At 42.8% G+C, this 12,757-nt stretch overlaps 1 protein-coding gene across 2 annotated transcripts in view; it reads right to left on the reverse strand.

Moving 5' to 3' along the window:
* Positions 1-12,757, reverse strand: part of RAB26 (RAB26, member RAS oncogene family) — a 346,450-nt gene that overhangs the window by 5,422 nt on the left and 328,271 nt on the right. For both annotated transcript variants that reach the window (XM_089686811.1, XM_089686810.1), the window contains 3 exons: positions 8,236-8,301; positions 3,548-3,604; positions 1,419-1,495 (listed from right to left, as the gene is read on the reverse strand). In XM_089686811.1, the coding sequence (XP_089542937.1) occupies positions 1,419-1,495; positions 3,548-3,604; positions 8,236-8,301 (200 nt within the window). The remainder of the gene's footprint in view (positions 1-1,418; positions 1,496-3,547; positions 3,605-8,235; positions 8,302-12,757) is intronic.

Raw genomic sequence — 12,757 nt, forward strand, 5'->3', positions numbered from 1 at the left:
CATGCGTTTTGGATGTAGAAAAAAAAATGCACTGGAATGCATGTAGTGTTGAGCAAGTCCTAAAGGTCAAGTTCTGGCCTGCCCCATTCACCTTTTTGGTCAGTGTCATGAACCTATTTCAGGGGCAGGTTATTGTAATTTACAATATAGAGTTCTCCAGGTTTTTAAAATGCAATGAGAGGTCCATGCAAATATCTCTAAGTTCCTGCATTTTGCTTCAGATCATAACCCTAGCAGCTATTACTGGATTATATAAGTGAAAGCTCCTCTGGAGCTCATGAATGGCTCCATGTTCTCCACAAAGCAAGTAGGAATTACCTGGCTTTTAAAAAATAAAGAGGTTTTTAACGTCGCTCCCCTATTGATACAGCTTTTTAAATGTGCCATGTTCACTTTAGCGCCATGATATAACATCAAGAATGGAGTAGTAATGAATAGCAGAAAACAATATATCTTTAGGGATTATTAACAATATTCCATAAAAGAAGAAAAGGAAAGTTTCCATGGCAACATTAGTTTTTTTTTTTTCCTTTTTTTTTTTTTTTTCTCCTTTTTTTTTTTACATTCATACCTTCACGACAGCTGTAATCTGGTTGACAGGGGCCTGCTTTCCTTTTAAGACGATCTATGTCCATTTTTACAAAGCCCAGGTGAGACTGCTATGTGTGACGACAGGTAAGGGCTCCATTCACATCTAGGTGTTTTGTATAGCGGGCAGAATCTCAGCCACGCTCGGCAAAACTGAGAAATTCCACCACGTTTGTTCAGGTGCCATTCATTTTCAATGGCACCTAAATGCGGGTGCGATTCTGCCATGATCAGGGGTGGACTGACAACTCATGGGGCCCCCGGGCAATTGGGGATCATGGGGCCCCTGTGTCCTTGCCCACACTTAAAGCACACCCAAAAAAGCCTATAAAAGTTACCAGGGGCATTTCATGGGGCCCCCTACTGACCCCGGGCCCTCAGGCAGTGCCTGAGTGCTCGAATGGTCAGTCCGCCCCTGAACATGATTTTTGATATATTTTTGCTGATAAATTGCGGCAAACCACATCGCGCCAAGCTTGTTGCCCCCAAAAAAAAGAGCAGGAGCCTCTTTTGGGGCGACAAGGTTTACATGATTTATCGTGGAACAATGGCAGCAGAATCGCACCCACGTTTAGGTGCCATTGAAAATGAATGGCAACTGAATGAGCGTGGCACAATTTGTCAGTTTTGCAGAGCGGTTTGGGATCGCAGGCAGGATTGCGGTAATTCTGCTTATGATACAAAACGCCTAGATGGGAATGGATGGGAATGCGTCTCTTCCTTGCATATTATGACAGTGTAAACCAAGAGTGTACAAGAGAATGCAGTTTGTATAATCGGGAATACATTTACGTCATCTAAACGTGGGAAACAGGCAGAGACTGACTTACTTTGCAATGGCCATGAATGCTAAGTCCACGTTTAGTCCACTTTTGGCACTCGTCTCCATGAATGGTACACTATATTCCTGCAAGACAAAACAAAGTCGTGGAGTGATGGACAAGGTCTACCGTGGACAGGAAGAAACTGGAGAGGATTGGTTCCTATATTTGCTGCTCCTGCTGTCCAAGTGTAAAACAGAATGTGACAGGGAGGACACATGGACCCCCTGGAGCATGGGGTGGGTCACCATTGTGACCCCGACGCTACACCAGTAGTTGGGGGTATGTGGTTAAAATACGTCTCAACTATGGGGTTTTAACACCCCCAGGCTGCAAATGTAAACAAGCCCTTACTGTCCTAAGCCCCCAGAAGACTGCTTTCACACCTAGGCTCTGCGGTTTACTCGCACTGTAGGTGCAGCGCAGTGCTCCTGCGGCTTTCCTGCGGGTTAGCTGCGCTTTGCCATAGACTTCTATTATATTTTGTGGGTGTGGTGCCCTTTCTGAAAGGGCACCAAAACTGCTGCATTCAGGAGTTTTGGTGCGCTTTCAGAATGCACACCAAAACTGCGCTTCCCTGGTTTGAGGTCAAGGGCCACATCAGAGGGCTCTGAGGGCCAAATCAGATTGTAAGCTCCAAAGAGCAGAGCCCTCCTATCCCTCTTGTATTGAACTGTATTGTCTCCCATTATATTGTAAAGCGCTGAGCAAACTGTTGGCGCTATATAAATCCTGTATAATAATAATAATAAAATCAGAGGGCTCCGAGGGCCACAAGTGGAGCACCCCTGTTGTAACAAGTTGATGTAATTTCAGCAGTTTTCTTCAATAAAAAAAAAATAAAAAATTGCAGCTTTAGTTAAAAGAACTGGTGATCCTGCCATGAAGGTCCTTGTTCAGTCACTTCCTGTTATGGGGTGTCCGCTGTCTCCCATCTCTACTCCTGAGTTGCTACACATTTACATGGTGGAGCTTCGGCGTGTGACGTCAGCACGTTCTTTTGGAGGGACGGCGACCATTTTCTTGGTTGGAAACTTAATACAAATGCTGGTAACCATCCATAACAATGTACGAATAACTTGAAATTAAACGGGGTGAATTTATAACTCAAATACTACACTATGAGTGTTTTTTCTTCTTCTATCCTTTACCTAAATGTTGGACGAGAGTACTCTTTTAGAACCTACTTCAGATTCTTAAAGGGGAAGATTGATAATAACCTGGATGAGGACTGCTGATTCCAAGAGTCATATGTTCATCTCCCATTGGAGTTGCCTATATTGACCGGTGTTATTTGGTCAGAAGTTCTGGTAAGAGGCTGAACCATTCGGGTGTGATGGTGGACCGTGGGAATATTATTGGGACTTCATGAATTGGGACTTTTTATGTTTTATTGGCATTATGCGTTTATGATTAGCGCTGCGTTTTTTTAAATTTTGTAACATGGTGGAGACTACCAGGAGATATGCAACACGCATTATGCAGTCGTGGTCTTCTGTTGTCACCATTAGGAAGCCGTTCCAGAGCGATGATGTGTAGCCAATGTTGGAGCGACTGCATATAGACAGGAAGTGGCTGAAAAGGGCTTCAGGAGATCAGCAACACTGAGATGGAAAAAACACCCAATATTTTATTAAATCAAATGGCAATTGTATATGGGCAGCACAGTGGCTAAATGGTTAGGACTTCCGCCTGGCAGTACTAGGGGCGTCGGTTCGAATCCCAACCATGGCACCACCTGCCTGGAGTTTGCATGTTCTCCCTGTGCCTGTGTGGGTTTTCTCCGGGTACTCTGGCTTCCTCCCAATACTCCGGTTTCCTCCCACACTCCAAAGACATGCTTGTAGGTTAATTGGTTCTTGTCCAAATTGGCCCTAGTATGTTTGAATGTGAGTTAGGGACCTTAGATTGTACACCCCTTGAGAGTTAGGGACCTTAGATTGTACGCCCCTTGAGAGTTAGGGACCTTAGATTGTACGCCCCTTGAGGGTTAGGGACTGATGTGAATGTACAATATATATGTAAAGCACTGTGTAAATTGACTGCATCTGTAATAAATATATGATAAACAGGCAATCGAAATGTCATCAAGTCAGGATTTAGATCGACTTTAGGTAGGTAGGATATACCCAACTCACCTTTGCCAGCCGCTCTCCATCTTCCATCTTGACGATCCGCTCATGAGTGGAGTCCACCTAAGGGGAGATGAAAACGAATTACAATTTAAATGAGGCCATTACTGGACAGCTTGGCTCGGGGCTGTAGGAGGAATTCTATGGCCGGAACTTGCACCCCTTGATGCATAAAGCACTTCAAGAAAATAATTGTTCTGTGGACTGGAATTTCATTTTACAACTCAGAATAACGCCAGGGCCCTAGTGAGGAGTGTGAACACATGTTTTATGCATTACAAGCTTTCAAGTAAATGATGAATATTTAACGAGAGCTAAAGTCTTTTCAGCACCAGACTGGCAAACCTATTACGCCATTCAACCTATTACATGATTATTACGATTTAACCCTTTGCTTGCTATGCAGAATTACTATGTGACCGAGGCTGTACCATAAGATCGACTCCATCATTCTGATAACTCTAATATTTTGGGACAAGATGGCAAAATCTGTACATGATTTGGCCGTAGAGCAACTAGTTGAGCATTAAAGTGTAAAGCTTGCCGTAATGTTTTGTATTTGGTAATATATGGGTATAGTGCTGCTTATGTGTAGATATTATACATAGCTCGAATTTTGGCTAAATCCACTCAGCTTGACAAACGTCAAATGAAAGATCGAAAGAGCTGGGTGGAGACTTGTTGGTCAAACAGGGAGTGCATCCAATCAGATGCAGTCGCTGTTCAGGTATTCAGAGAGTCGCAGGTGCTGTGGCTGTTTGAATACAATAGCCAGCAAATGAGATTCCTTCATGCATACTGTCTAGGTGGATGGGGGGAATCAGATAATCTCTCTCATTCAGCCCTGCAGGCAATCTAAACATGTATGGCTAGCCTTAGGTAAGTATTACACTTTAGTTCTTACCCCAAACTATAGTCCTCCAGCTGTTGAAGTACTACAAGTCCCATGATAGCTCTGGGAGTCTTTCCTGTGGCTGCCAGATCTTGCAAAGCCTCATGGGACTTGCAGTTCCTCAACACCTGGCAGGCCAGGTGTTCTAGCGAGGTCAATGACAGATCGGATCAGCAATAGGAAAACAGGTGCACAGGAGTAAAGACCAAACTGTATTGATGCAGTGTCCCAGCTCAGTTTAAATAGCCCGCCTGGCGCCAATGTGCCGTCACGCATTCGCGTGCGTGCGTGCGAGCAAGCACTCGCCGACCAGCCACCAGCAGAGCCGACAGGAGTTCTGCGCCCGCACATGGATATGCACATTCCCTGACAGCTGTACTTCTCCTGTGGATCCTGTGCAGTTCGTTCTGCATTTCTGTGACTCCTCTAAGCCGGTTGAAGCTGAGGACATAACGTGACCATATGGTTGGGATCCACCCAGGAGCCTGGGCCAGCACCTGGCTCATCCTCTTCGCTGAGAGCCTGAGGCATTCGCTTCCAACCCCTCCACAGCCCAGCGGCAGAGCAGAGAGCGGTGACTGACAGCGGTGAGAACTGATCGAGGGACAACTGAAATGTTGTGTCCAGGTAAAAATTTAATTCTACCCTTTCATCTGTAGATAACCATAGACCAGCCAGGGTGCCATGAGGTTTCTCCAGGGGTGCCTTGGCAAAATGTCTAAAAGTTGCCCAAAACTTGTATACAAGCCAGCGGGTGGAAGAAGCCTGACTTTTAGTTACACAAAGCCACAGGTCTTCATTGTGCACCATTATGACCTTCCAGCCATCGGCATCCTGACAACCAATGACCTCATCAGTTGATAAGGAGGATGTCAGCTGCCTGCACAGCAACCTAGTTTGACCCTCTCCATCAGTACTGTGGTCACATTAGCTCAGTGATGGAGAAAAATTGAGAGAAACACTGGAATACTAGTCAGTACCAGTGTGAAAAAGTGTATTTGCTTTGGAAGAATAAATCACCTCTAATGTTGGGTGTCCTACATGTGTGGATGTTGCTGCGTTATATAAAACTATTAAAATAGTTATTTACATTTTAGAATGGGGTGCCTCAACTCCATAATTTTAGAGTGTGCCTTGAAATTGTCCATAATTTTAGAGTGTGCCTTGAAATTGTCCATAATTTTAGAGTGTGCCTTGACATTGTCCATAATTTTAGAGTGTGCCTTGAAATTGTCCATAATTTTAGAGTGTGCCTTGACATTGTCCATAATTTAGAGGGTGCCTTGACATTGTCCATAATTTTAGAGTGTGCCTTGAAATTGTCCATAATTTTAGAGTGTGCCTTGACATTGTCCATAATTTTAGAGGGTGCCTTGACATTGTCCATAATTTTAGAGGGTGCCTTGACATTGTCCATAATTTTAGAAGGTGCCTTGAAATTGTCCATAATTTAAGAGGGTGCCTTGACATTGTCCATAATTTTAGAAGGTGCCTTGAAATTGTCCATAATTTTAGAGGGTGCCTTGATGAAAAAAAAGGTTGAGAAACACTGCCATAGACAGTATAAGAGATTCACCCCCTAGTAATGTGGAATATGAGCATTTATCTAAGGGCAGGGATCTCCAAACTATGGCCCTCCAGCTGTTGATGTACTACAAGTCTCATCATGCCTCTGCCTCTGGGAGTCTTGCCTGTGGCTGTCAGAGTCTTCTAAGGCCTTTACAACCACTTTAAGCATTAGATCTAGACTTTAGTCTAGTATTTATGCATTTTAAGTTAGACCTTGGTAAAATAAATAATAGTGTAAAATATCTTCCTGTAGACAATGGTGCTCTGGACTCATTCTGGTGCAGGGGTCTCCAAACTATGGCCTTCCAGGTGTTGAGGAACTCCAAGTCCCATGAGGCCTTGCAAGCCACAGGCAAGACTCCCAGAGGCAGAGGCATGATGGGACTTGTAGAACTTCAACAGCTGGAGGACCATAGTTTGGAGACTCCTGTTCTAGTGGATGGTCAGGTTACCAGTAGTGAAGCACTAGTCTCTAGAAAAGAGGAAAATTTCTGTTTATAGTGGAACTCCACCCAAAATGGGAAGTTCCGTTTTGGGGCCTCCTTCCCCCTCCTCTGGCAATCTTTTCGGGAGGAGGTGAGTGGGTACCTGAATTTGACAGGTACCCACTTCCACTTCTGCTTGGATCGCTTAGGCCATCTGAGCGGAAGTGCTGCTTCTCCCCTCCCTCCCTGTAGTCTTCTGGGACACAGCACAGGTGCCAGAAGACTGCGGGGCCAATCACAGTGTGCAGCTCGGCTCCCACATGCACAGTGGGCACCCGGCTGTGAAGCTGCAAGCTGTCACAGCCAGGGGCCCACAGCTAAGATGCTGACGCTGGTAACGTTAGCTGTGTAAAGTCACGTTAAAAATTTGAATTTTTCAGCTTTTTTTAGCGTTTTTGCATTAACGTCTAACGCTGTTTTGCTGCGTTTTCCAGCGTTTGCGGTTTTTAGTGTTTTTTTTTTTTTTTACAAAAATGCCATTTTGTGGCGTTTGTACTGCGTTTTTCAGCATTACAGCATTTTTACAGCTAAAAAAAACTCACTAGTCCTGGGTTTTTTTCCAGTCAAAATACGTCCCAGCCAAAAAACGTAAAGTCCATATCCTATGGACACATAGGATAACATGCGGGGGAGTTTATAAATAAATGGAAATACCATAAACAGCGCTCTCAAATCTATATATGCTCTTAAATTATATATAAACAAACATAAATAAAATAAATAAATACATCAATATATAAATAAATAAAAAAATATTAAAATAGAATGGAAACTTCCACCAAAAAAAATTAATCAATATGTGCCAAAATTGTGAGACATCAAAAATTATAAGTCCATAATAAAGTGTAGTCCATATATAACTTTCTTCAAAAAAAATATATTCGCCACAACCGTGAATTCCTTTGTGCTCAACAACCCATCAAAGTGCTAACTCACCAGATGGGGTGAGTTTTTATTTATTTATATATTGATGTATTTATTTATTTTATTTATATATAATTTAAGAGCGTATATAATTTTGAGAGCGCTGTTTATGGTAGTTCCATTTATTTATATACTGTTTTATTTGTTTAAAATAGCAGCTCTAATCACATATTTGAAGATTAGGAATTGGATTCTTATTATATTACGTCAGTTTGGCGCGGTGATATAGGCTATTAATTGATTAATTTATCAATTTGTCAATTTATTTGATATATTGATATTAATTTATTCTAGCCTATATACAAAGTTTTTTTAGTTATCATGCTGGGGAGTTTACTGGCTGTAGAAAAAAAAACGTCAAAAGCCAAAAACAGCCGCTGTAAAAACGTCCCGTGTGCATGAGGACGAATGGTGACTGCAGCAGCACAGATGAGATGCTAACCCCTTTAGCAGAGACTGATGCTGCAGCATTGCCACCAGAGATAGAACTGGAGTACCAATGAAGAACAAAAACGAGGTTGCTGTTTACATTCTCTTTAATCTTCGGGGGCGGACTGAAAAATCATGGGGCCCCCAGGGCAATAGGGGATCATGGGGCCCCTGTGTCCTTGCCCAAACTCAAAAAAGCCTATGAAAAAGGTACCAGGGGCATCTCATGGGGCCCCCGGGCAATAGGGGATCATGGGGCCCCTGTGTCCTTGTCCAAACTCAACAAAGCCTATGAAAAAGGTACCAGAGGCATCTCATGGGACCCCTACTGACCCCGGGCCCTCAGGCAGTGCCCGAGTTTCCAAATAGTCAGTCCGCCCCTGTCTTCTCCTCACCTTGTTTCCAAGAAGCATGATGACCACGTCTTTCTGGGCATACTCGTGGATCTCAGTCAGCCAGGCCTGTAAGAAAACAATGAGTTAGTTATAATGCTGGTAGGGTGCTGAACTCCGCGCCACTCCCAGAACCCAAAAACCTTTGGTCAAGCATATTCCCAAAATCTGGTATGAAATGACATAAAAAAGAACAAAAAAAAAGCATGTGACAGCATGTGTCTCAAAGTAAATGAAAGAAATACAGGAGATACAACTACTGACCACTTTCTAAAAATGCTAGTTGCCTGGCTGCCTTCAGCTTTAAAGCAACTCTGCCACTTCCCCAAAAGAAATCAACCGAATAGCTCCTGCAATAGAAGATTCTGAATACTTACCTCTCCAGTGTGCAATGAATCCCGACTTCGCTATCCTAAAGTGTTACTAAACCCACAACAGTACAATTAGTCTGTATATGCAGTAAAGCATGCTTGTTATACTCACTGTGGAAGCTAAGGGGTTAATCCTCTGCATTGTGTAAAAAGGCTGTTTGATCCTGTCTTCTCTGTTCCTCCTCCTGATAAGACAGACTGAACCTAGGCATTTGCACATGCTCAGTTAGGTATGTATTGCTAGAGAGGGTTTTTTTTTTTCTTGGGAGAGTGTATGTGATCAGAACAGCACTGTCCAGACAGAGGTCAGGGGTTTTGCATCCTCCTAGAGCAGAAATAAAACTCCTCCTGCAAGCTTTAGCTAGTGCTGGGCACTGATAGAAGTCACAAGTTTCTTTCGGAAAGTAGACAGTCTGAGGTATTTAGTAAGAGGCATGGTGAGTTTTTTGAAGTTGTAAATTTTGCAACAATTTTTTGGAAAATTAAGAAATTAAATAACCCCCCCCCCCCCATATGAACTTTCTTTTGGAAAGTAGACAGCACAAATACCCTCCCCCCCAAAATGACCTTTCTTTCGGAAAGTAAACAGTCTGAGATAGTTAGTGAGAGGCATGGTGAGTTTTCTGAAGTTGTCATTTTTGCAACAATTTTTGGGATAATGAAGAAATTAAATAAATACCCCCTCCCCAAATAACCTTTCTTTTGGAGAGTAGACAGTACAAATACCCCCCCCCCCCAAATAACCTTGCTTTCGGAGAGTAGACAGTAGAACAGATACCCCCCCACCCCGAATGACCTTTCTTTGGGAAAGTAGACAGTCTGAGGTATTTAGTAAGAGGCATGGTGAGTTTTTTGAAGTTGTAAATTTTGCAACAATTTTTTGGAAAATTAAGAAATTAAATAAATCCCCCCCCCCCCATATGAACTTTCTTTCGGAAAGTAGACAGTACAAATACCCTCCCCCCCAAAATGACCTTTCTTTCGGAAAGTAAACAGTCTGAGGTAGTGAGAGGCATGGTGAGTTTTCTGAAGTTGTCATTTTTGCAACAATTTGTGGGATAATGAAGAAATTAAATAAATACCCCCTCCCCAAATAACCTTTCTTTCGGAGAGTAGACAGTACAAATACCCCCCTCCCCAAATAACCTTTCTTTCGGAGAGTAGACAGTACAAATACCCCCCCCCAAATACCCTTGCTTTCGGAGAGTAGACAGTAGTACAGATACCCCCCCACCCCGAATGACCTTTCTTTCGGAAAGTAGACAGTCTGAGGTATTTAGTAAGAGGCATGGTGAGTTTTTTGAAGTTGTAAATTTTGCAACAATTTTTTGGAAAATTAAGAAATTAAATAAATCCCCCCCCCCATATGAACTTTCTTTCGGAAAGTAGACAGTACAAATACCCTCCCCCCCAAAATGACCTTTCTTTCGGAAAGTAAACAGTCTGAGGTAGTGAGAGGCATGGTGAGTTTTCTGAAGTTGTCATTTTTGCAACAATTTGTGGGATAATGAAGAAATTAAATAAATACCCCCTCCCCAAATAACCTTTCTTTCGGAGAGTAGACAGTACAAATACCCCCTCCCCAAATAACCTTTCTTTCGGAGAGTAGACAGTACAAATACCCCCCTCCCCAAATAACCTTTCTTTCGGAGAGTAGACAGTACAAATACCCCCCCCCCAAATACCCTTGCTTTCGGAGAGTAGACAGTAGTACAGATACCCCCCCACCCCGAATGACCTTTCTTTCGGAAAGTAGACAGTCTGAGGTATTTAGTAAGAGGCATGGTGAGTTTTTTGAAGTTGTAAATTTTGCAACAATTTTTTGGAAAATTAAGAAATTAAATAAATCCCCCCCCCCCCCCATATGAACGTTCTTTCGGAAAGTAGACAGTACAAATACCCTCCCCCCCAAAATGACCTTTCTTTCGGAAAGTAAACAGTCTGAGATAGTTAGTGAGAGGCATGGTGAGTTTTCTGAAGTTGTCATTTTTGCAAAAATTTTTGGGATAATGAAGAAATTAAATAAATACCCCCTCCCCAAATAACCTTTCTTTCGGACAGTAGACAGTACAAATACTCCCCCCCAAATAACCTTGCTTTTGGAGAGTAGACAGTACAAATACCCCCCCCCCAAATAACCTTGCTTTCGGAGAGTAGACAGTACAAATACCCCCCCCCCTCCCAAATAACCTTGCTTTCGGAGAGTAGACAGTAGTACAGATACCCCCCCCCCCCACCCTGAATTACCTTTATTTTGGAAAGTAGACAGTCTGAGGTATTTAGTAAGAGTAACAATTTTTTGGAAAATGAAGAAATTAAATAAATAAAACATGTTTTTGTCACCAGTGCAGGACAGAGTGATTATATGACCAGTGTGGCGGTGATCAGGGATACTGACTGGTGACAGTATGTAAAAAAAAAAAAAAGACTACCTACATTTCTGTAACAGATCTCACACACATCTCAAGGCGCTAAAACATTCTATCAGCAGCCTGTGGTGGTGTCCCTGCACCTTGTTAGTTCTGTGACAACTAACGCTCTGCCAGAACAAGAAGGTGGTGTAAACAAAGCCCACTGCCATGCAGTAACATTCCACTAGATGGCAATCATGACCCAGTACAGAGCTACAAAACCTTTTTTTTTTGCAGGAAGTTTGCTCATTGTATAAGTAGACTATTTCTTTGACAGCACTCCACTTAGTGGATTTGAAAGTGATTGCCATCTATTCTCGGGGACCGACATACTGTCACTGAATAATAAGCTTTTGAAATGATTAATGCTATAGAAAAAGACAAAAAATAATATGCTTCCATTTATCACTGTTAGCAGTAGCAGTGTAGTGCTGATGATAAACTGTCATGAGTCAGTCGATCGAATCAATCAATCAATCAATCAACCAACCAATCAATCAGTGACACGCAGGAATAAATGGTGTCACTTCTGTTCATGGGGGAAGACTCTTGGGGGAAGTGGTGGGATCTGCGCACAGGATCAGACGTCTACTTTGCGGTTTTGTGATAGATTTCTAGGTAAATGTGAGCCCTGCACATGGAAGAACTGGTCAGATGTGTGTTTTACTCAAATTTAACCAGCAGATGGTGGGTGGGCTAATTTATGAGTTAAAGAAGAAATCTAACCAAACAAATATTTGGTTATTATTATTATAATACAGGATTTATATTGAGCCAACAGTTTGCGCAGTGCTTTACAAAATAAAGGTAGACAGTACAGTTATAAAAACAATTTGGTACAAGAGGAAGCAGAGGGCCCGGCTCGTTAGAGCTTAGAATCTAGGAGGAAGGGTTGAGTGATACAAAAAGTAATAGCTGTGGGGGGGGATGAGCTGATGGAGGAAATAAATGGCAGTTTGCTAGGTAGAAGCAGGATAGACTTCTTTAAAGAGGAAGGTTTTCAGGGATCGTCTAAAGGTGGATAGATTAGGAGATAGCCGGACAGATTGGAGTAGGGAGTTCCATAGGATTGGAGAAGCTTGGGAAAAGTTCTGGAGGTGACACGGGAACTAGAGAGTAGAAGGGCTTGGGAGGATCGAAGAGAGCGGTTTGGTTGATATTTTGAGACCAGGTTTGTGATGGAGCTGGGGGCAGAGTTGTGGATGGCTTTGTAAGTTGGTTCTCCTTGTCTCCTGGGGACACAGCAAAAGTAGCACTTTGTCCCATTTTGAAAGGTCCTGAGCTAGCGTAGTCATCATCGTGCACCCTCCTCAAGTACCAGGTGTTTGGCCGAGACAAGCTGCATGTGGGTGGGGGGCAGGCAGCAGCACAAGGTAAAGGGGGATGCACTGTGATGTAAAGGAGGGTGGGGGACTCTTGACTCCTGATGATGGGTTGGATCTTGATATCTGAGGTAAGGGGGGGGGGGGTGCTCTGTATATCTAGTATTACACATGCAACCAGTCTTTTGAAGGTTACCATAATGCCTTTGATTAAATTAAGTTTGACACCCCTGCTGTAAAAGCTTTAAAAGCATTGCCTATGTATAATTTAATGGACCACAGTTTTTTGCCATTCCACAGGCATGCAACATTTTTCAAATTTGTGACATGTTTGGCATCTATTTACTCTGCTTAACATCATCTTTTATATTTTACCAAAACATTGGCTATTATATTATGTTTGCGTTCACTAAAATTTATT

Source organism: Staurois parvus, unplaced genomic scaffold (genome assembly GCF_062004578.1).
Source record: "Staurois parvus isolate SC_StPar_1 unplaced genomic scaffold, SC_StPar_1.0 ptg000412l, whole genome shotgun sequence".
NCBI classification, from domain to species: domain Eukaryota; kingdom Metazoa; phylum Chordata; class Amphibia; order Anura; family Ranidae; genus Staurois; species Staurois parvus.